Source organism: Nomascus leucogenys, chromosome 13 (assembly GCF_006542625.1).
Source record: "Nomascus leucogenys isolate Asia chromosome 13, Asia_NLE_v1, whole genome shotgun sequence".
NCBI lineage: Eukaryota > Metazoa > Chordata > Mammalia > Primates > Hylobatidae > Nomascus > Nomascus leucogenys.
This window is the reverse complement of record NC_044393.1, coordinates 52,393,394-52,417,603: the sequence shown is the minus strand read 5'-3', so window position 1 is coordinate 52,417,603 and position 24,210 is coordinate 52,393,394. Positions and strand designations below refer to the sequence as shown.

Here is a 24,210-nt window from a genome sequence, read left to right as displayed (position 1 = left end):
AACAAGTTTTCTCAACCTGATGCCATTTACCCTGTTTGTTGTTGGGGGCCTGTCTTGTGCAGTGTAGGGCATTTAGCAGCACCCCTGGCTTTCACCCACTAGATGCCAGTAATACTCCCACCCCCTACCCCCCATCATGATAATCACAAATGTCTCCAGACATCCCCAAATGTCTCCTGCCAGAAGTAGGGGTGGGGGAGTGCTCTCCTTTGAGAATGCTGATTTAGGAAAATGGAGGTAAATAGAGAAAAACAGCTAAACGAGTTGGAAGTGTGGCTCCAAGGAGCAAAACCTGGAGGAAGAGGGGTGAGCAGAAAAGAGCTGGCTTTTCCAGAGAGCCTTTGCTGCTCGGCTTTTTAAATCGTATGCATACATTTCTTTGCTAGAAATAAATTTTTTTTAACAACATTCGAGTGACCACGTTATTATACATGAAGTTAGGATGCTTTCCCAGCTCTTCTTTTGCTAAAGCTGTTTTCTCCACAGCATAACAGTGCATTAAATGAGTTTTCTAATTGTCCAAGAAATTTGGCTGAGCCCCCAAAGCTGAGAATAAAGAGGGCTTATTGCCTACACATTCTGAAGAGGGATGCCAGTCAATCTGTCCCAAACTATGAATGAATGACCCAGGCTCTCTTGACTGTGTCACTTTATATGAGGGAAAGAGGAGACTGATTTGGAATGAGAATTTTCCAGGGAGAGGTTAAAACCCTATCCATTTCCCCTCCACCTGTAGTCAAGTAAGAAAGGACTACAAGAAAGCTACTCAGAGCACTGAACAGCACCCCCTGGAGTTTGTGAAGACTGCTACCTAATTCTTGCATGAAAAAGTCCAGCTGCTCTAAAAACTAGTTTTTAAAAAACTTTCAAGTGAACCTGCACATGGATGTTTATAGCAGCTTTATTCATAATTGCCAAACCTTGGAAGCAATCAAGTTGGCCTTCAGTAGATGAATGGATAAACTGTGGTACATCCAAACAATGAAATATTCAATGTTAAAAAGGAATGAGCTATCAAGCCATGAAAAGACGTGAAGGAACCTTAAATGCTTATTACTTAGTGAAAGAAGTCAGCCTGGTGTAGCTTAATACTGTATGATCCCAACTGAATGACATTCTAAAAAAGGCCAAACTGGGCAGGCACAGTGACTCATGCCTGTAATCCCAGCACTTTGGGAAGCTGAGGTGGGCAGATTGCCTGAGCCTAGGAGTTCAAGACCAGCCTGGGAAACATGGGGAAACTCTGTCTCTACAAAAATTAGCCAGGTGTGATGGTGCACACCTGTAGCCCCAACTACTAGGGAGGCTGATGTGGGAGGATTGCTTGAGCCTGGGAGGTTGTGGCTGCAATGAGCCATGAACATGCCCCTGTACTCCAGCCTGGGTGACACAGCAAGACCCTGTCTTTAAAAAAAAAAAAAGGGAAGGGGGGCAAAACTTCAAAGACAGTAAAAATATCATTAGTGTCCAGGGGATGGGGGGAGGGAAGTATGAATAGAGCACAGAGAACTTCTGAGCAGTGAAACTACTTTATATCATACTGTCATGATGGCTACCTGTCATTGTACATTTGCATAGACTGTACCACACCAAGAGTAAACCTAATGTAAACTATGGACTTTGGGTGATAATGATAGGTCAATGTAGGTTCATCACTTGTAACAGATCTGCCACTCTGGTGGGGGATGTTGATAGTGGGGGATGTTGATAGTGGGGGAGGCTGTGCATACATAAGGGCAGGTAATAATATGGAAAACCTCTGTATCTTTTGCCCAATTTGCTGTGAACCTAAACTGCTCTAAAAAGTCTATTAAAAAAAAAAATGTCTAAAGGATGACGTGAACTGCCTAGGACAGCAGAGTGAGGGAAAGAGTCCCCTAGAGGGTGTGACCTGCACTTCCAAAGTTTCTTGGGAGTAAAATGCCAAGCTTTCCCATTGAGTAACTGGCAGGTAACGAGACTTGGCTCGTTTGATAGTACCTGCCCAAGAAGACTGCCTACAGGATGAGCATATGCCAGCCAAAAGAATGTGGAAGGCTGTACCTTGTGATAAGAGTCGGAGGAGGGATATCTTTTTTTTTTTTTGAGACGGAGTCTCGTTCTTTCGCCCAGGACGGAGTGCAGTGGTGCTATCTCTGTTCACTGCAAGCTCCGCCTCCTGGGTTCACGTCATTCTCCAGATATCTTAAGAGTAAGGAGGAGGGAGCATTACATAGGTTAGGGCATAGTAACTGGGAGTCCCTTATTGCAAAGGGGTCTCCAGAGAACCCACAAAAACACCCCATTGGAGAAAGAGCTCACATTTGTGCATCAACACCAAATTACAATGGCACCCACTAAGATAAGACTTTTTTTCTGCTTTTATCTAATTTGTGAAAGAATAAAGCAGAAAAAAAAATAATCCACTGGCAAAAAGGAGATGACAATGCAAAGTGTCTCAGCTTGGACTCTATCAGCACCAAGGTAAGATGATGTGCAGGATTGGGGTAGGGCAGGTTGCAGCTTAAATTAAGATGGGCTTCACTCGTTCATCAGAAATAAAGAACCAAGAGAAAAACACATGTAACCCCTCTGTCTTCTAATGATCCCCCATTTCTGTTTGGTTTTTAATCCCACAGGCTTAGCCTTTGCAATGCTGGCAGCTGTGCCTCCAATATTTGGCCTGTACTCTTCATTTTATCCTGTTATCATGTATTGTTTTTTTGGAACCTCCAGACACATATCCATAGGTAAAAGCTTATCCTTGATATTCTGTTACCTTTCCTTGTGTATTTCCAACCTTGCAATGTGCCAAAGAAATAGCATGGTCGTTATTAAAAATTGTCTTAATAACAACTTTTGTTACTGCATACACAATAGGTGCTTTAAAAACCTACACTCGGCCAGGTGCAGTGGCTCACCCCTGTAATCCCAGCATTCTGGGAGGCTGAGGCGGGCAGATTGTCTGAGGTCAGGAGTTCGAGACCAGCCAGACCAACATGGTGAAACCCTATCTCTTTGTAAAAATACCAAAATTAGCGAGGCTTGGTGACAGGTGCCTGTAATCCCAGCTACTCGGGAGGCTGAGGCAGGAGAATCGCTTCAACCTGGGAGGCAGAGATTGCAGTGAGCTGAGATCACACCACTGCACTCCAGCCTGGGCAACAGAATGAGACTCTGTCTCCAAAAAAAAAAAAAAAAAAAAAAAAACACTCCTCCCAAGATTTCTAGAACTTAGAATTTTCTTATACTCTTGGGATAATAAAAAAGACAATTTTCTTGTTTAAAAGGGCAATTGTTGAAATCTGTGAAATGAGATAAATGCTTGATTTCATAATGTAATTTGCCAACATCTGGTTTTTATTTTTATACTAATGGTAGTACTTCAAGTTCCTAATTGCTATGCATGTATTTCATTTTTGTCATATTTTGGGCTCTGAATTGTACATATTTTCAGTTTATCAGAGGCATATGGATTTCATAATAGTTCTGGTGCTGCATAAGGCTACCACCTAACACACACGTACTTTCCAGATATCTACTGTTTGGTAACAAATACCCCCAAAATGGAGCAGCTTTACAACAACAGTCATGTTTGTATCTTCCATAGTGCCTGCAGTTCAGGACTTGGGAAGGGCTGGTCTGGGTAATTCTTCCTCTCTCCCTTTTTCCTCCCTCCCTTCCCTCTTCCCTGCCTTCCTTTCTCCATGTAGTCCCAGGAATTCTCCACTTGGCCTAGTTGGAACTTTCTTACACATGGTGACTTAGGGTTTCAGCACAAGGTGGAAGCTGCAGCCCTTTTATTACCTAGCCTCGGAAGTCACACAACGTCACTTCTGCTGCATTCTTTTGATTACTAACAAGTCAAAGCCAACCCAGATTCAAGGAGAGAGAAATTAGACTCCACCTCTTGATGGGGAAATGTCAAGAAGAGTATGTGGATGGAAGATATTGCTATGTCTGTTTTTGGAAAATACAGTCTGCATGCGCACACACGCACACACACGGTTGCTCATACACCGGGGCAGGACACTAAAGAAGGGAGCATAGCCTTCTTTCAAGCATGATTTCTTGACCTCACCTTTGTCTCTTGGTGTACTGGCAAAAACCATATCAGATACTCTGAATTAGATAGTGTCCTTGAACCCTGAACACGGATCTTCATGCTTCATTATTTTAGGTCCTTTTGCTGTTATTAGCCTGATGATTGGTGGTGTGGCTGTTCGATTAGTACCAGATGATATAGTCATTCCAGGAGGAGTAAATGCAACCAATGGCACAGAGGCCAGAGATGCCTTGAGAGTGAAAGTCGCCATGTCTGTGACCTTACTTTCAGGAATCATTCAGGTAAGGCTCAAAGATGAGGAAATGGACTGTCTCATTTGTTAACCTAACAAGTATCTACTGAGTGCTCTTGGCTGGTCTTACTACACGGTGGACGGAGTCAGCCAGAAAAACCCCAGAGCTCTGGGAGTAACTGCAGACCAACCGCATGCCGTATTCACAACTATGAGTGACCAGCAAGCAAGCTTCAGGTGGGTACTTTAAAGATCCCAAAAGCAAGACAAGTTTGACACGGCAGGATTGGTTAGTGCTGGGAGAGGACATTCCTCTCTGCTTGGAAGAAACAGCCAGTGATCATGATCATGCACTTTAGTCTACATGATGAAGCATGCCCCCAGCTCAGTGAGAGACAGGGAAGGCATTAGTGTGGTCAATGCACTGTGGGACACCAAGCCACTCCAGACCTTCCATTGTTTTCTGTATAACCAGTGGTTGATTTGCTAGCTCCTTACCCACTTGAGGTACAAGTTTGCAGTGTTAGAAAATGGTCCAGAGGCTGGGCGCGGTGGCTCACACCTTTAATCCCAGCACTTTGGGAGGCTGAGGCAGGCGGATCACAAGGTCAGGAGTTCGAGACCACCCTGGGCAACATAGTGAAACCCCGTATCTACTAAAAATACAAAATTAGCCGGACATGGTGACACGCACCTGTAGTCCCAGCTACTCAGGAGGCTGAGGCAGGAGAATCGCTTGAACCCGGGAGGCAGAGGTTGCAGTGAGCTGAGACTGTGCCACTGCCTGGGTGACAGAGCAAGACTCAATCTCAAAAAAAAAAAAAGAAAATGGTCAAGAAAGAACTTGTATATTTGCTGTGGGTCATAACTTCCTGACCTATCATGTGATTCATTTGTTTCTTTGTCATTAAAAAAAAAATAGTTTTGCCTAGGTGTCTGTAGGTTTGGATTTGTGGCCATATATCTCACAGAGCCTCTGGTCCGTGGGTTTACCACTGCAGCAGCTGTGCATGTCTTCACCTCCATGTTAAAATATCTGTTTGGAGTTAAAACAAAGCGGTACAGTGGAATCTTTTCAGTGGTGTATGTAAGTAAGCAACTACCTGACGTTCTGGTACTTTTCTCTTTATTCCCCGCCTCCCTTCTCTTCTGTATCTCTTTTTACTTTCAAGACTCATTTTTCTTTTTCTCCAGTAATTTCCATAAAAAGGGAAAAATTCATTTATTCTAAGGTTTTCTGAAAAGAGTGTTACAAAGAGGACTAAACCTTAAAATCTCTATTATTAATATGTGATACTGCCTACTTCACAAGGAATTTTTTGCTAGGTCTTTATTTGGTGACTGCACCATCACTCTAATCAGGTAAAGAGAGAGCTTTTTCTTACAACCAAATCATGGTCTTTTTGGAAACCAACAAATAATTTAAAGGCATGAAGGGAGAACTTATCCCTCTCAAAAACTGCTAATTAAGGCCAGGCACGGTGGCTTACGCGTGTAATCCCAGCACTTTGAGAGGACGAGATGGGCGGATCACGAGGTCAGGAGATCGAGACTATCCTGGCTAACAAGTGAAACCCCGTGTCTACTAAAAATACAAAAAAATTAGCCAGGCATGGTGGCGGGCGCCTGTGGTCCCAGCTACCCAGGAGGCTGAGGCAGGAAAATGGCGTGAACCTGGGAGGCAGAGCTTGTAGTGACCCGAGATCCCGTCACTGCACTCCAGCCTGGGCGACAGAGCAAGACTCCGTCTCAGAGAAGAAAAACCTGCTAGTTCAAACTGGCAAAAAAATAAGTAAGGCTATAAAAGATTTAACTAACATGAATCTTTTAGTCATATAGACCCCTTACCAAACACAGAAAATATAAATTATTTGCAAGCACTTAAGGAACAATGGTAATAACTGATCATGTTGAAATCGATCGTGTGAAACTGATCACAAATTCTAAAAATTCAATGTTTTTTCACACAGTGCAATATAATAAATCAAAAACTAAACATAGCTTTAAAGCTCCCATATATTTAGAAACCAAAAAACATTTCTAAATGACCCATGAATAAAGAGGGAATTAGGAAATAATTAGAATTAATTGACTGTAGAAGTACTACATATCAAAACCTCTGACATGCTGTTAAAGCTGTCCTTGGAAAGAGAGGCCTGTAGCCTTTGTAGGTATTTATGTGCCAGACACTACTAGGTGCCAAGATGCAGCTGTGAGCTGAGAAGATACAGGCCTTGCCCTCTGGAGCTTTCAGTCCAGTGGGAAGATAGTAAACCATTAATCGCATACATATGTAATCAACTACAATTTGTATTGAGTGCTATGAAGAAGTACCAGCTGCTCTGAAAGTTAAATAGGGAGACCTTTAGATTAGGGGTCTAGGAAAGGCACTTTGACATTTAAGTTGAGTCCCTGACTGATGAAAATGGAATCAGACTTTAGGAATATTCTCTAAATAACAAAATTCTTAGCTTCCCATAATAGCTATTATCGTACTTCTTACTCTGAGACTTGTCGAAATGCCTTGTCACAAAGGAAATAAAACATATTGAATACTCTAGGCATTGATAGGAAGGAAAGGGTGCATGGCCTGGGCTGAGTGGGAAGTCTACTTTATTGGGTTTCAAATGAGAACTGACTATATTTGAGGTGCCCAGTTGGTAACCCTAGGATATAATTAAGTGGATTTCTTCTCTAGTTCTCCTAGGTTCCTTTCTCAGACATCAGCACTCTTGACTTCAAAGTCCTGCTAACAATAATTTCTCTCTCTTTGAGCTCCTAAAATCTTTTCAATGTATTTACCTTTGGAGTACTTTGCTATCAACCCTTAATTCTTTCCAAATGCTCAGGACTCAGCTTCAGGGTTCCTTTTCTGGATTTTATAATATTACATTGAGACATCAGCATATGATAAGAATAATTGTTTGATAAGAATAACTATAAGGCTGGGCGCAGTGGCTCACACCTGTAATCCCAGAACTTTGGGAGGCCAAGGCGGGTAGATGACTGGAGGTCAGGAGTTCGAGACCAGCCTGACCAACATGGTGAAACACTGTGCCTACTAAAAATACAAAAATTAGCTGGGCGTGGCAGCAGGCACCTGTAATCCCAGCTACTCAGGAGGCTGAGGCAGGAGAATTGCCTGAACCTGGGAGGCAGAGGTTGCAGTGAGCCAAGATCATGCCACTGCACTCCAGCCTGGGCAACGGAGCAAGACTGTGTCTCAAAAATAAATAAATAAATAAATAACAACTATAAAAAAAAAAGAGTAACAACTATAAAGTTGGAGACTGGGTAAAAATGCCTCCTAATTGGTAGAAGCTACAAAGAGGAATTTCAGCCTGAGAACTTTCAACTAGAAATATCCAATAACGGAATGGCTGATGTGAATTAGTGCACTAGAGTGTCTCTGTCTCTCTCAGGGGCGATTTCTTGATGTAAACATCCAGCATTCACTGTGTTACAGAGTACAGTTGCTGTGTTGCAGAATGTTAAAAACCTCAACGTGTGTTCCCTAGGCGTCGGGCTGATGGTTTTTGGTTTGCTGTTGGGTGGCAAGGAGTTTAATGAGAGATTTAAAGAGAAATTGCCAGCGCCTATTCCTTTAGAGTTCTTTGCGGTAAGTCACCTTCGGTCAGTGACCTATTCAGCTTCTACAACTGCATTTACTTATTTCTGTGAGGGATTTTGAAGTGGATGAAAGGAATTTTTTGCTCTCAGTTCTGCCAAAAGAAGGTTACAATTTGTCAAAGAAATTGGACAAATTAATTGACAAGAAAGTAAAAAGAAAAAGCCTTAAAACATAGACACAGATGATTTTTTAAATTGTATGTAAGACTATGCATGAAAATTTTAACATTAATTATAAGTGATGGGATTATGGAGGATTTTCTCCTCAAATTTTTACTGGCTAATTGTTTTGTAATGAGCACATATTACTTTAATAACCTAAAAAAAATCCATTTCCATTTTGACAAAGCAAAGGTTCCCAAACTTTCTCCATCCCTTGACACTCCTGAGCCAAAAGAAATACCTCACAGTTCCATTTATTAAGTAGTTAGGTCCACACACTTTAATAATATTTATGATTAACAACTTCATAGTTGTTTATAAAAATATGCACATAAATTGGAATAAAAATATTTTATTATGTTCTTAAGTAACCACAATTATTTAATCATGGAATGCGTATGCCTGATGGGAACTGCACAGATCCTCAAACCTCTGAATCAAAAAGGACACTGCTACCCTCATTTCCTGTTCACATGAATATGTATGTGGTTCCTGCTTTTTCATCACAGCAACCACTGAACACCCAGCTTTGCAAAGATGTGGCATTATTGAAAGGAACAGTGTTCAAACTGTGAACCACTGCCAACTAGAAGTTTGCACAGGGCCCAATAGATGTCACTGTTTCACTGGGGACCTTTTAATATCCAAAGTGTCCCATAGAGTGCCCTTGGCACCCTGGGACTTGTTTGCACATGTGTGGGAGCTGCAAGGATAAGAAATGAAGAGTAGGCTAGGTGTGGTGACTCCACATCTGTAATCCCAGCACTTTGGGAGGCCAAGGTGGGCAGATCACTTGAGGCCAGGAGTTCGAGGCCAGCCTGGCCAACATGGTGAAACCCTGTCTCTACTAAAAATACAAAAAATTAGATGTGGTGAAATGCACCTGTAATCCCAACTACTTGGGAGACTGAGGCATGAGAATTGCTTGAACCTGGGAGGCAGAGGTTGCAGTGAGCCAAGATCGTACCTCTGCACTCCAGCCTGGGGTGACAAAGCAAGATTCTGTCTCAAAAGAAATGAAGAGTACATTTGGGGGTAAAGGGCTGGCAAGATGGCCGAATAGGAACAGCTCTGGTCTGCAGCTCCCAGCAAGATCAACACAGGAGGTGGGTGATTTCTGCATTTCCAACTGAGGAACCCGGCTCACCTCACTGGGACTGGTTAAACAATGTATGCAGCCCACAGAGGGCAAGCTGAACCAGGCTGGGGCATCACCTCACCCAGGAAGCACAAGGAGTTGGGGAACTCCCTCCCTTAGCCAAGGGAAGCTGTGAGGGACTGTGCTGTGGGGAACAGCACATTCTGGCCCAGACACTATGCTTTTCTCATGGTCTTCACAACCCGCAGACTAGGAGATTCCCCTGGGTGCCTACACCACCAAGATTCCCTTGGGTTTCAAGCACAAAACTGGGCAGCTATTTGGGCAGACACTGAGCTAGCTGCAGGAGTTTTTTTTTCATACCCCAGTGGTGCCTGGAACACCAGTGAGACGAGCCGTTCACTCCCCTGGAAAGGGGGCTAAAGGCAGGGAGCCAAGTGGTCTAGCTCAGCAGATCCCACCCCCACAGAGCCCAGAAAGCTAAGCTCCATTGACTTGAAATTCTCACTGCCAGCACAGCAGTCTGAAGTCAACCTAGGATGCTTGAGCTTGGTGGGGGGAGGGGCGTCTGCCATTACTGAGGCTTGAGTAGGCGGTTTTCCCCTCACAGTGTAAACAAAGCCACCTGGAAGGTCCAACTGGGCAGATCCCACCGCAGCTCAGCAAAGCTGCTGTGGCCAGACTGCTTCTCTAGATTGCTCCTCTCTGGGCAGGGCATCTCTGAAAGAAAGGCAGCAGCCACAATCAGGGGCTTATAGATAAAACTCCCATCTCCCTGGGAGAGAGAACCTGGGGGAAGGGGCAGCTGTGGGTGCAGCTTCAGCAAACTTAAACATTCCTGTCTGCCAACTCTGAAGAGAGCACCAGATCTCCTAGCACAGCATTCGAGCTCTGCTAAGGGTCAGACTGCCTTCTCAAGTGGGTCCCTGACCCCCATAACTCCTGACTGGGAGACACCTCCCAGTAGAGGCCAAAGACACCTAATACAGGAGATCTCTGGCTAGCATCTGGCGGGTGCCCCTCTGGGACAAAGCTTCTGGAGGAAGGAACAGGTAGCAATCGTTGCTGTTCTGCAGCCTTCGCTGGTGATACCCAGGCAAACAGGGTCTGGAGTGGACGTCAGCAAACTCCAGCACACCTGTAGCAGAGGAGCCTGACTGTTAGAAGGAAAACTAACAAAACAGAAAGGAATAGCATCAACATCAACAGAAAGGATGTCCACACAAAAACCCCATCCGAAGGTCACCAACAGCAAAGACCAAAGGTAGATAAATCCATGAAGATGAGGAAAAACCAGTGCAAAATCTGAAAATTCCAAAAGCCAGAACACCTCTTCTCCTTCAAAGGATCACAACTCCTCGCCAGCAAGGGAACAAAACTGGATGGAGAATGAGTTTGACGAACGGACAGAAGTAAGCTTCAGAAGGTGGGTAATAGCAAACTCCTCTGAGCTAAAGGAACATATTCTAATCCAATGCAAGGAAGCTAAGAAACTTGAAAAAAGGTTAGAGGAATTGCTAACTAGAATAACCAGTTTAGAGAAGAACATAAATGACTTGATGGAGCTGAAAAACACAGCACAAGAATTTCATGAAGCATACACAAGTATAAATAGCCAAATCAAGCAGAAGAAAGGGTATCAGAGATTGAAGATCAGCTTAATGAAATACAGCGTAAAGACAAGATTAGAGGGGAAAAAAAAGAATGAAAAGGAATGAACAAAGCCTCCAGGAAATATGGGACTATGTGAAAAGACCAAACCCACGTTTGATTGGTGTACCTGAAAGTGACGGGGAGAATGGAACCAAGTTGGAAAACACTCTGCAGGACATTATCCAGGAGAACTTCCCCAACCTAGCAAGACAGGCCAACAGTCAAATTCAGGAAATACAGAGAACACCACTAAGATACTCCTCAAGAAGAGCAACCCCAAGACACATAATCATCAGATTCACCAAGGTTGAAATGAAGGAAAAAATGTTATGATAAGGGCAGCCAGAGAGAAAGGTCAGGTTACCCACAAAGGGAACCCCATCAGACTAACAGCGGATCTCTCAGCAGAAACTCTACAAGCCAGAAGAGAGTGGGGGCCAATATTCAACATTCTTAAAGAAAAGAATTTTCAAACCAGAATTTCACATCCAGCCAAACTAAGCTTCATAAGCGAAGGATAAATGAAATCCTTTACAGGCAAGTAAATGCTGAGAGATTTTGTCACCACCAGGCCTGCCTTATAAGAGCTCCTGAGGAAGCACTAAATGTAGAAAGGAAAACCCGGTACCAGCCACTGCAAAAACAAACCAAAATGTAAAAAGCATCGATACTGTGAAGAAACTGCATCAGCTAATGGGCAAAATAACCAGCTAGCATCATAATGACAGGATCAAATTCACACATAACAATTTTTTTTTTTTTTTGAGACAAAGTCTTGCTCTTGTCCCCCAGGCTGGAGCACAATGGCACGATCTCGGTTCACTGCAACCTCCACTTCCCGGGTTCAAGCAATTCTCCTGCTTCAGCCTCCTGAGGAGCTGGGATTACAGGTGCCTGCCACCATGCCCAGCTAATTTTTGCATTTTTATCAGAGGCTGGGTTTCACCATGTTTGCCAGGCTGGTCTCGAACTCCTGACCTCAGGTGATCTGCCTGTCTCAGCCTCCCAAAGTGCTGGGATTATAGGCGTGAGCCACCACACCTGGCCCACACATAACAATATTAACCTTAAATGTATTTATTGCAGCACTATTCACAATAGCAAAGACTTGGAACCAACCCAAATGCCCATCAATGATAGACTGGATTAAGAAAATGTGGCACATATACACCATGGAATACTATGCAGCCATAAAAAATGATGAGTTCATGTCCTTTGCAGGGACATGGATGAAGCTGGAAACCATCATTCTCAGCAAACTAACACAGGAACAGAAAACTAAACACCACATGTTCTCACTTGCAAGTGGGAGTTGAACAATGAGAACACATGGACACAGGCAGGGGAACATCACACACTGGGGCCTGTCCATGGGTGGGGGGCATGAGGAGGGATAGCATTAGGAGAAATACCTAATGTAGATGATGGGTTGATAGGTGCAGCAAACCACCATGGCACTTGTGTATGTATGTAACCTGCACGTTCTGCACATGTATCCCAGAACTTAAAGTATAATAAAATAAATTTAAAAATTTAAAAAAGATATGAAGAGTATAGGTGTCTGATCCAAATTATAGCAACAAGTTCTAGCTATGAAAACAACTGGCTGGCATAGCTCACAAGGAAGCAATACCTTCAAACCTTTTCTTTTCCTCAGTCTTGTCTACATGGCATTAGTACCTTTTAACAGGCAAAACAAAACAAAATATATCTCTAACAGTTTCAAAACCTCTTCTCTCACTAGGGGTAGGCACAGAGTTCCCGTTTTGACTTGGAGTACAGCAAGAGGTTCTGAGCACCTTTGCGTGGGAAAGAAGTCAGGCAAGCCCCAGTTATGAAGTAAATGACACAGCTTGCCTCTCCTGCTTTGGGTTACTAATTCTGTTTCCCAGATTCCCTTTAAAGACTCTTCCATGTTTCCCAGGGGAATGGTTTCCCAGAATTCTAGAAAGTTTAGGGACAGCATCTTTATGACTCCCTTTAAGTGTCAAATTTATTTTTTATTATAAAAATATTTTTTGAGTTTTGCATTCAATTTTATAATACATCTATTTGTCTTGATAAGAAAACAATGGTTTAAATTACTTACCACTGTATAAAATTACAGCTCCAGGAGCTTGAGCCATATATAGTCTGTGGATTTGAATATTCTAGGCACTCCTCTAGTTAGAGATGCACAAAAAACGCAATTACGAGTGATGAAAATAATTGTCATCAACAGAAAAGGATCCTTCCATCAAAAGAGCCAGAATCACCCATGCCCCTGGTCTCCCAGGCTGCTGTTTCTGATAATAAGCTTACCTTATTATTTGTTTCCTGCAGTGGCCCTCCTCAGAAGGGGCTGGCTTCCTTCCCTGGCCAGCTCTAATTTCTTCTCTGTTGGGTAACTCACTCAGAAAGCTCTACAGGCAATAGTTCCTGGGCATGGAGCAAATTGCTATCTCACCTTTTGTTATGTTTCTCTTGTAACTCATTAGGGATTGTACTTTACACCCCAAGTAAATCTATGCCCTGCCAATCCAGGATGGGATTATGTAAAGTGACCCTCTGTTTGATGTACAGTTCTACCCTGACTTTGTAGCTGAAATGGGAGGAGACAGCTATGGGTTGCTGCTGGGGCCCTATCACCACACTTGGGGCTGCTGTCCCAGAAACAGGATCACCAGGAGGATTCTAAATCCAGACGTACATTTTGTAATCATACAGTGTCATTGTACCACCCTCGAAGTATAGAGTTAAATATCCTTTATTCATAACATTGTGGCCAGAGACTCATTTCACCACCCTAAAGTTAAGGTCAACGTTTGAAAGCCTTTATGGCCTTTTTCTGTAGCAGTCAACTAGCCAGACACCTTAGAGTAGAAAAGGACAAAGCATGAAGAAAATTCCAGGTCATAAACTGTAGAGTTCATTTTAATTTTATGGGGTAGGGTCATTAAGAGAAGTAAGAATTGTTGAAGCTAATGGTAAATCTTTTTAAATCTGAATGTTAAAAGTGAGAATAGATTTGACTTGACTAACATATTTGAAGCTGATTTTTGCAGTATTTGAACATTCATCTTTAAAGGTGCATTTGGATTTGTGTCTTTTTAGGTCGTAATGGGAACTGGCATTTCAGCTGGGTTTAACTTGAAAGAATCATACAATGTGGATGTCGTTGGAACACTTCCTCTAGGGTAGGAAAGTAGTTTTAAGTAACTGTGTGACTGAAATAATCGATGGATCTATTGCCTCTAACTCTTACATTAGTACTCTTGCAATGAAAAATAATCTTTTTTCTATACATCAAATAGCTGAGGGCTTTAGGGGGGTTGGGTGCATTTTATTTTTATTTTTATTGTAGTAAAAAACACATAACAAATTTTTGTCTTAACTTTTTTTTTTTTTTTTTTGAGACAAAGTCTCACTCTGTCACCTAGGCTGGAGTGCAGTGGCGCTGTCTTGGCTCGCTGCAACCTCTGTCTCCCACGTTGAAGCGATTCTGCTGCCTCAGCCTCCCAAATAGCTGGGATTACAGGCGTATGCTACCACACCTGGCTAATTTTTTTTTTTTTTTTTTTTTTTTTTTTGAGATGGAGTCTCGCTCCGTCCCCTAGGCTGGATTGCAGTGGCGCGATCTTGGCTCACTGCAAGCTCCGCCTCCTGGGTTCATGCCATTCTCCTGCCTCAGCCTCCCGAGCAGCTGGGACTGCAGGTGCCCGCCACCACGCCCGGCTAATTTTTTGTATTTTTAATAGAGACAGGGTTTCACTGTGTTAGCCAGGTTGGTCTCAATTTCCTGACCTTGTGATCCACCCACCTTGGCCTCCCAAAGTGCTGGGATTACAGGCATGAGCCACTGCACCCGGCTAATTTTTGTATTTTTAGTAGAGACAGGGTTTCTCCATGTTGGCCAGGCTGGTCTCAAACTCCTGACCTCAGATGATCCGCCCACCTCAGCTTCCCAAAGTGCTGGAGTGCTGGGATTACAGGTGTGAGCCACTGTGCCTGGCTTTTTTTTTTTTTTTTTTTTTGAGACCGAGTCTCACTCTGTTGCCCAGGCTAGAGTGCAATGGCACAATCTCGGCTCACTGCAACCTCTGCATCTGAGGTTCAAGTGATTCTCCTGCCTGAGCCTCCTGAGTAGCTGGGATTACAGGTGTGTGCCACCACACCCGACTAATTTTTGTATTTTTAGTAGAGACAGGGTTTCACCATGTTGGCCAGGCTGGTCTGAAACTCCTGACCTCACGTGATCCACCCACCTCGGCCTCCCAAAGTGCTGGGATTATAGGCATGAGCCACCATGCCCAGCCAATCTTAATCATTTTTAAGTGTACAGTTCAGTAGTATTAAATATATTCCCATTATTGTAAAACAGGTCTCCAGGACTTTTTCACCTTGCAAATCTGTAACTCTATACCCCTTAAACAAGAGCTTCCTCTTTTCTTCTTACCCAAGCCCCTAGTAACCGCCATTCATCTTTCTGTTTTTATGATTTTATGATTTTTATGATTTTATGATTTTTATGTTTTTTTGACTTCCTTAGATGCCTCACGTAAGTGGAATCATACAGCATTTGTCTTTTTGTGACTGGCGTATTTCACTTAGCATAATGTCTTCAGAGTTTGTCTATATTGTAGCATATGACAGTATTTTCTTCCCTTTTTGAGGCTGAGTAATATTCCATTGTGGATATATACTGTATTTTATTTCTCCATGCATCCATTGATGAGCATGTGGGTTGCCTTTACCTCTTGGCTATTGTGAATAGTGCAGCTGTGGATATGGGTGTGCAAATATGTCTTTGAGACCTTTCTTTCAGTTCTTTTGGATATGTACCTGTAAGTGGGATTGCTGGATCTATTTTTACTTTTTTGAAAGGCTTTCATACTGTTTCCCATAGCAGTTATGCCATTTTACAATCCCACCAATAGCGGCAAGTGGTTTTCTGTTTTCTTTTGTTTTCCTAAATTTAATAGTTTTTAAAATCTCTCCTTGAGTGACATGGGATTTAAGAGCAAAACAGCCTAAATCCTAGCCTGCCATGTACTAGCTGTGTGATCTTAAGCAGGCCACTTATCCTCTCAAAGCCTCCGTTTCCTCACCTGCCAGGTGGGCATGGTAATTAATACTTATCTTGAGGGCAGTTGTGAGGGCTACAGGAGATAATGCATGGAAGGCAGTGAGTGAACGCCTGAACACACAGTAAGCATTCAAGTCGTATTAAATACTTATTAGTAATGGGTTTTAAGGCTGTTATTTCAATGAGTTTTTAGTTTCTAATCATGTTACTTCTTTGCTTCATCTATATTATCTAACTGTACATTTTTAAAACATATTATTGGCCAGGCGTGGTGGCAGACGCCTGTAATCCTAGCACTTTAGGAGGCTGAGGCGGGCAGATCACGAGGTCAGGAGTTCCAGACCAGCCTGGCAAATATAGTGAAACCCCATCTCTAGTAAAAATACAAAAATTAGCCAGGCATGGTGGCGGGTGCCTGTAATCCCACTATTGGAAGGCTGAGGAGGAGAATTGCTTGAAACCAGAAGGCGGAGGTTGCAGTGAGCCAAGATCATGCCATGGCACTCTAACCTGGGCAACAAGAGTGAAACACCATCTCAAAAAAAAAATAAAATAAAATAAAATAAATATATATATATACACACACACATATACATATATACGTATATGTGTATATATACATATATATGTATATGTGTATATATGTATATGTGTATATATGTATGTTAAAATCTACTTGTCACTATAATTTCTACTTGATACCTTCCTTTCCCTATTGCATTGTACTCAAACATACTGCTTTCCTTCTGTATGTGACAGCTTAACTAAAAAAAAAAAAAAAAAAAAAAAAAAAACCTTACGTTTCTGGAAATTGGCTACCCAGAGGAGACCTTATCTTTCTGGAACATTGCCCAAAACCAAGTAGGTAACAAATACCTACCTACCTATCTACATACAATCATACCATTTCAGTTACCTGTGAGTCTTATGGCTCCACTGGTAACAGACTACCCCAAAACAGTGACTTAAAACAGCCACCATTAATTTGCTCATAATTCTTTAGTCTAGGTTAGGCTTAGTTGGGTGGTTCTTTGGCAGGTCTCACTTGGGGTTTGTTATGCATCTGCAGATGTCTGCAGGTGTGACTAGTGTTGGAGGATCCAAGAGGGCTTCACTCACGTGTCTGACACCTCATCTGGAGTGAGTGGAACGGTGAGGGCTGGCGGGCATCTTCTCCACATGTGGTATCTCCAGCAGCGTTGCCAGACCTCTTTATGCGGTGGCTCAGAGCAATAGGAAAGAAAAGCAGAGAATTTACCAGGCTTCTTAAGGCACTCATACAGCATCACTTCCACCACATTCTGTTGCTCAAAGCACATCACGAGGCCAGCCCAAATATAGCTGGAGGTGAAACAGATTCCACATCTAGATTTGGGGAGTGACATGCACATACAAGTATGGGAGGAATGACTGGTGGCCTATTTGGGAGCAAACTACCATGCTTCTATATACACATACCTACACATATAAATGCATCTGCTGTAGACAAGCAGGTTCTTCATGGTTTTGTTGTACTTGGTAGATGAGCAGTGCATTTTGCAGTGCCCAGAAAGTGACAGTTGACTATTAAAGATCCCAATCATAGCATTATATCCTGTTTTCTTGTTCGTCTGTTTGTTTACTTTCCTTAACTTGTTCCAAAATGTGTCCTTTTCTTATATTCTTACTCCCTTAGGCCCAAACCTGCTGCTAGGCCTTCCCTCTTAGTTCATGCCTGTGCAGCAAAGAGCAGGGAAGGACAACAGGTTTTATAGTCAGACCCCCCAGGTTTGACTCCCTGCTACAGTTTGGGAAAATCACTTAACATCTGTCAAAATCCATTTTTTCACCTATAAATTGGGATAATAGTAGAACCTATGTAATGCGAGTGCTGTGAGGGAAAATGAGACGACTTATGTAAAGCATGTAGCAGGTAAACTCACCTTAACAGACATTAGGTTCCTTTCCTTTTCTTCCTCTGTTTCCTTACTTCATGACATGAAACATCCCTTCCATCACTGTGCTATGACATAGTAAGAGAAATAGTTGTGGCTAAGCAGGTTCTTCATGGTTTTGTTGTACTTGGTAGATGAGCTGCTTGTCCTTGCACAAGTTGCTGAACCTCACTATGCCTCATTTTATTCATCTGTAAAATGGGAATTATAATGGTGCCTAGTTCACAGGGCCATTGAAAACAATTAGATGAGCACAGAACCTGGCACAGAGAAGGGGACATAATAAATATAGTAATAATAAATAATAAATAATTATTAGTATCAGTTATCAGTTAATAATAAATAATTATTAGTATCAGTTAAGTTATTGTTATTATTGTTTAGCCCAATGCCTTGAATTGGAGGAAAATGTCTGAAAATCCCTATTGCCCCTTCTCCCATAACATTCTAGGGAATCCCTATTCTGTTTCTTTAGGATAAGGATCCCAGACTACAAGTATGTACCACAAAAGCTGGGTTCTCCATTGTGGGATTCCAGGAGTCACACTTTTATCTCCTCCAGATTCACAAGATTCCAGGTGACACCCAAGGAGTATAGCCTTCTGCTGCTCCTTTCCCATGTTACAAACTCAGCTAATGGGATTAAAAAAACACACACACACACAGGAAGAGGTAGCAGACTCCGAGTCCTTACATCAGATGACAAGGGGGAGAAGTATGTGGTGCCTAGCATTGCCAGGACATTAATTCTCCTCTAAGGTAGCCCTTAGACTACTCTCCTCCCCACTCCAAGACTTGGGTTCAGATGCCTGGTGGCATCTGAGCACTTTGCTGACCCTCTCTTCTTCCTGGTTTCTGTGTCTTACTTACACTTGCCATCAGGGTGCCATGAGATATGAGGTTACTCCTTTTATAAATAAAACGGCATCTGATCTCTTCTGATAACCCATCCAGGTAGAAAGCTGCACTTTGCAGTTTGAGCCTGAAAAGAACCTCTCTGTGTCAAGGAGGGCCCTCCTTTTTGCCAACCAGAGCAAATAAGTATCCAAGCATTGATTACTTCATTTGCCGATAATGCCCCTCTAAAATGCTTCCCTGCGCAGGGTTTTTTTTCTTTTCCCTTGTGGTCACAACACAAGTTAAAGTCAGCTTGACTTTTCAGGCTGCTACCTCCAGCCAATCCGGACACCAGCCTCTTCCACCTTGTGTACGTAGATGCCATTGCCATAGCCATCGTTGGATTTTCAGTGACCATCTCCATGGCCAAGACCTTAGCAAATAAACATGGCTACCAGGTTGACGGCAATCAGGTAAAGATAATCAGTTTCCTGCAGATGTTTTGTAGCAGTACATTGAAGGTCTGGCTCACGCCTGTAATCCCAGCAGTTTGGGAGGCCAAGGCAGGTGGATCACGAAGTCAGGAGATCGAGACCATCCCGGCTAACATGATGAAACTCCGTCTCTACTGAAAATACAGAAAATTAGCCGGGCATGATGGCGGGCGCCTGTAGTCCCAGCTACTCAGGAGGCTGAGGCAGGAGAATGGCGTGAACCCGGGAGGCGGAGCTTGCAGTGCGCCAAGGTCACGCCACTGCACTGCAGCCTGGGCGACAGAGCGAGACTCCGCCTCAAAAAAAAAAAAAAAAAAAATCAAGGTCGGTTATGGAAGGCACAAGAACTAATCTATCTTGGTAGAAAAACTTTTTGTACTGGTGATTGATGTATCTGAAGCAGGTATTTATTCAATCTGCAATGTTATTCCTATTTTTAAAGCTCACAGCTTAGGATTAAATGTTATTCCAGGGCATTTTTGCTCCCCAGGAAGGTTTATCTTTATTCATTAAACGTTGGGTGTATGATTCATCACTAACTCCACAATATTCTCTTTGTCACCTACTTTTATAACACAGCCACAGATAAGGTATTTAATCCAAACACTGTGACCTATAATGTTGACATAACAATGTCTATTTCAATACCTTATGTATTCTAAGGAGAAACTAGATGCTTCACATTCATCTGAGATGCAGTTGTCAAACTAGAAACACCCAAAGTAACCTAAGAGCAGGACTCACTTGCCCCAGGAAGACACTGGCATGTACTCATTTGTGAGCAATAGCCCAGGCATTAAAAAGATGTCGAGAGTCCTATACAACAATAACTTTCTCTTCAGCAGTAAAAATAGTTTATCCCTTTTAGTGCAGTTTTCTTCTTAAGCTTTATTTGTGTAGAGGGTGTGTTTGGAAAGAAGGAGGCTGAGCAGGGAGCCCAGCGTTTATCTCCAACAAAAATTCAAAGTGTTGCCCCCACCAACTATAAAATATGCCATAATTCCATTTTGAACTCATGCTAAACAAATTCTTACATCTGAAAGGAAAATGAAGAGATAGGCTGTAGTGCTGACAATGTGTATTAAATGGGCCATTATGCTTTTTTTCCTGAAGAATGACCTATCTCTTTTGTGTTTTGTTTCTATATGGGAAAGGAGCTCATTGCCCTGGGACTGTGCAATTCCATTGGCTCACTCTTCCAGACCTTTTCAATTTCATGCTCCTTGTCTCGAAGCCTTGTTCAGGAGGGAACCGGTGGGAAGACACAGGTGTGTATATAACAGGCCTCTAAGACCTGACCATATGGGTGGTAATTAAATTTTAATCTTTTGATTATATTCTGAACCCAAACAAATCTACTCTGCCTGCAGATCCCTGCTCCAGTGAGCTGTATAGTGAATCAGAGAAAGGCATGATTGGTTGAAGTGAATCACAAGAAACTGAATCTATAGGAAAGAGCTATATTCTCCAGTTAAATTGGAAAGTTATGCAACACTCAGCTACCAGTAAACCTCAAAGTTCAGACATGGGATGTTGTCATGAAAGCCTGAGACTGAGTGTGGGCAGTATGCCAGCACCATCCAGTAGAACTTTCTGCAATGATGGAAATGTTCAATATCTGCAATGTGCAATACGGCAGCCACTAGCAACATGTGGCTCTTGAGCACTTGAAATGTGGTTAGTTCGACCAAGACCTGACTTTTAATTTTTACAAATGTAAATGGCCGGCTGGGCATGGTGGCTCACGCCTGTAATCACAGCACTTTGGGAGGCCAAGGTGGGCGGATCACGAGGTCAAGAGATCGAGACCATCCTGACCAACATGGTGAACACCGTCTCTACTAAAAATACAAAAATTAGCTGGGCATGGTGGCGGGTGCCTGTAGTCCCAGCTACTTGGGAGGCTGAGGCAGGAGAATCGCTTGAACCCAGGAGGCAGAGGTTGCGGTGAGCCAAGGTCGCGCCACTGCACTCCATCCTGGCGACAGAGTGAGACTCTGTCTCAAAAAAAAAAAAAAAAGTAAACAGCCACATGTGGCTACTGGCTCCCATATTGGACAGCAGACACTTATCTGAACTCTTCTGGTGGCCCTTGTAGGTCTCAGGTTGGCACCAGACATCTTTCCTCCACCTCTGGGAAGGGCATTTTAATTAGGATATTACAGCATTTCAGCTTCCATTTAAAAGCCATAAGAAGAACCAAAACTTCAGAGAGGGAGTGTGATGGAGCTATAGGTTATGTAGTAGTTTAGTTGACTTATTTGAATCCATATTTTCTTGATCTTCCCATCGTAATTATCAAAAGAATAAAACCAACTTATGCCCTGCCTCTTATTCAAGTCTCCTAAAAGCGCCTTCCATGTGTCTTCTCTCATTCAGCTTGCAGGTTGTTTGGCCTCATTAATGATTCTGCTGGTCATATTAGCAACTGGATTCCTCTTTGAATCATTGCCCCAGGTGTGTGTAATGTGGACTTGGGTGAAGTTTTTTTCATGTGTAGAGATTTTGCTATTTTATTTGTTTATGTTTTTATGGCTATATTAGGGTTATTTACTGTAACCCTCACAAGACGGTATGAGAAAGGCCCAAGGCTAGGACCAAGATCCTGCTCTATAACCTACTGACAGCTGCCTGCAGGACCTGGGGAAAGCCATCTTAACTCCTCTGAGTCTCGGTTTCCTTATCTGCAAAGTTGGGGTTTGGACTGGCTGATCTTGAATGTCCCTTCTCTCTTTGACCTTCTATGACCTTATACTTTCATAAAAAATCTGAGATGGCCTACACTCATAAGATATTTACATGATGATATATTTAATCTAGTAGAGATCAGGAACCATAGGGAGTAGAGAAGATCATAATGTAGATAGACCATAGGTGAAGTAATTCCTTGAGTACCAACTTTAATTCTGAACCTCTTGGCCACCATGCAGGTTTGCTATTAGGATATAAGACTGATTTCCGGCTGGGTGCGGTGGCTCATGCCTGTAACTGGCACTTTGGGAGGCCGAGGCGGGTGGGTCACCTGTGGATAGGAGTTCGAGACCAGCCTGACCAACATGGTGAAACCCCATCTCTATTAGAAATACAAAAATTAACTGATTGTGGTGGCACACACCTGCAGTCTCAGCTACTCTACTCGGAAGGCTGAGGCAGGAGAATTGCTTGAACCTGGGAGGCAGAGGTTGCAGTGAGCCAAGATTGTGCTGCTGCACTCCAGCCTGGGCGACAGAGCAAGACTTCATCTCAAAAAAAAAAAAAAAAAAACGATTTTCCAAGGCCCCTTTTAGTTAACCAGGTCCTAAAAATCCAGGTGTTCATGGCTTCAAAGCTACCATCAGTGTCACATAGGAAGTGAGTAGGGAGAAGGCATGGGGAGGACAGTGAGGAACCAGCAAAGGACACTCTGTGGACACAAGAGGAGAGGCATGGGGGATGTGCTCTGTTTCAGGCTGTGCTGTCGGCCATTGTGATTGTCAACCTGAAGGGAATGTTTATGCAGTTCTCAGATCTCCCCTTTTTCTGGAGAACCAGCAAAATAGAGCTGGTAAGTAACGAAGGTGATGGCTTTGTTAATATGTCATAGAGCAAATATGATTAGTGCTAAGAAAAATGTGAGAAAGATAAGTTAATGCAGTTGTTATATGCAGTATCCAGTTAGGCAAAGTAAAAGTAGCGTGTGTGTGTGTGCACACTTGCGTGTTTAACTCTTGTGGGATGTTTAACATGGTTCTCCATCAAGTTTTCTGTCTTTTGCTTAGACCATCTGGCTTACCACTTTTGTGTCCTCCTTGTTCCTGGGATTGGACTATGGTTTGATCACCGCCGTGATCATTGCTCTGCTGACTGTGATTTACAGAACACAGAGGTGAGTGCCCAGATTGGAATGGGTGTGAGTGTCCTGGCAGAGATGACAATGTTGACTTTAAGTGTAGACCAAAGTTTAAGCTGGTAAAAGTGGAGCCCTTTGATGATTTCTAGTTAGTGTAAGAGGGAGCTATAACACTCATGTAGCCTGTTGACTAAATGAACAAAATGCCAATTTAAAAATTCCATATAATTTTGCCAAATGCTCTTCTATGTCATAATTTATGCTCCCATCAATGGTTATGTTAAAAGAGCCTAATTTCCATCATTGTTTCTGCCATTCCTGGTCTAGTGCTGTGCTGGTTTATTTACGCTCTTGCAATTTGTTTTGGCACCAAGTACTGACATGAGTTTCAATGACATGAAGCAAACTCTGACACCAAGTTACCGTATGCATTCCTTCCATTGTCCTTTCCTCCACCCTGAACCACTATCCCCTGTTATCTCTTCTCCCTAGTAGGAAGTTGAGCCCACTAGGGAAAGTATAAAATACATTTTAAAAAGATAGGGTTGGGCACAGTGGCTCAAGCCTGTAATCCCAGCACTTTCAGAGGCCAAGGCAGGCAGAACACTTGAGGTCAGGAGTTCAAAACCAGCCTGGCCAACATGGTGAAATCCATCTCCGCTAAAAATACAAAAAAAATTAGCCGGGCATGGTGGCACACACCTATAATCCCAACTACTTGGGAGGCTGAGGCAGGAGAATTGCTTAAACCCAGGAGGTGGAGGTTGCAGTAAGCCAAGATCACGCCACTACACTCCAGCCTGGGCAACAGAGCAAGACTCCATCTCAAAAAAAAAAAAAAAAAACAAAAAAAAAACAAAACTGTTTATGGCTAGGCACAGTGGTTAACACCTATAATCCCAATTCCAGCACTTTGGAAGGCTGAGGTGGGAGGATCACTTGAGGCCAAGACCAGCCTGGGCAACATAGCAAAACTCCATCTCTACCAAAAAACAAACAAACAAAAAAACACCTTTTCGTGATAAATCACCATAAGGATGAAAAGGAAACATTGTCATAGAAATAGCCTGGACTGGCCAGGCACAGTGGCTCTTGCCTGGAATCCCAGTACTTTGGGAGGCCACGGCAGGTGGATCACAAGGTCAGGAGTTCGAGACCAGCCTGGCCAACATGGTGAAACCCTGTCGCTACTAAAAATACAAAAAATTAGCTGGGTATGGTGGCCTGCAC

General features: G+C 42.9%; 1 protein-coding gene across 11 annotated transcripts in view; it reads left to right on the top strand.

Moving 5' to 3' along the window:
* Positions 1-24,210, top strand: part of SLC26A5 (solute carrier family 26 member 5) — a 90,184-nt gene that overhangs the window by 30,757 nt on the left and 35,217 nt on the right. For 5 of the 11 annotated variants that reach the window (XR_004033078.1, XR_004033079.1, XM_030826607.1 and 2 more), the window contains 9 exons: positions 2,619-2,729; positions 4,160-4,326; positions 5,200-5,364; positions 7,744-7,896; positions 13,915-13,997; positions 18,983-19,130; positions 20,306-20,419; positions 21,531-21,608; positions 22,910-23,016. Coding sequence is in view for 8 of the 11 variants with exons in the window: in XM_030826607.1 (XP_030682467.1) it covers positions 2,619-2,729; positions 4,160-4,326; positions 5,200-5,364; positions 7,744-7,896; positions 13,915-13,997; positions 18,983-19,130; positions 20,306-20,419; positions 21,531-21,608; positions 22,910-23,016 (1,126 nt within the window). In the remaining 3 variants the exon portion in view is untranslated. Of the gene's footprint in view, positions 1-2,618; positions 2,730-4,159; positions 4,327-5,199; positions 5,365-7,743; positions 7,897-13,914; positions 13,998-18,982; positions 19,131-20,305; positions 20,420-21,530; positions 21,609-22,599; positions 22,696-22,909; positions 23,017-24,210 lie in introns of all 11 variants that reach the window. The other 6 variants (XM_003268170.2, XM_030826606.1, XM_030826602.1 and 3 more) reach the window with 3 other exon arrangements.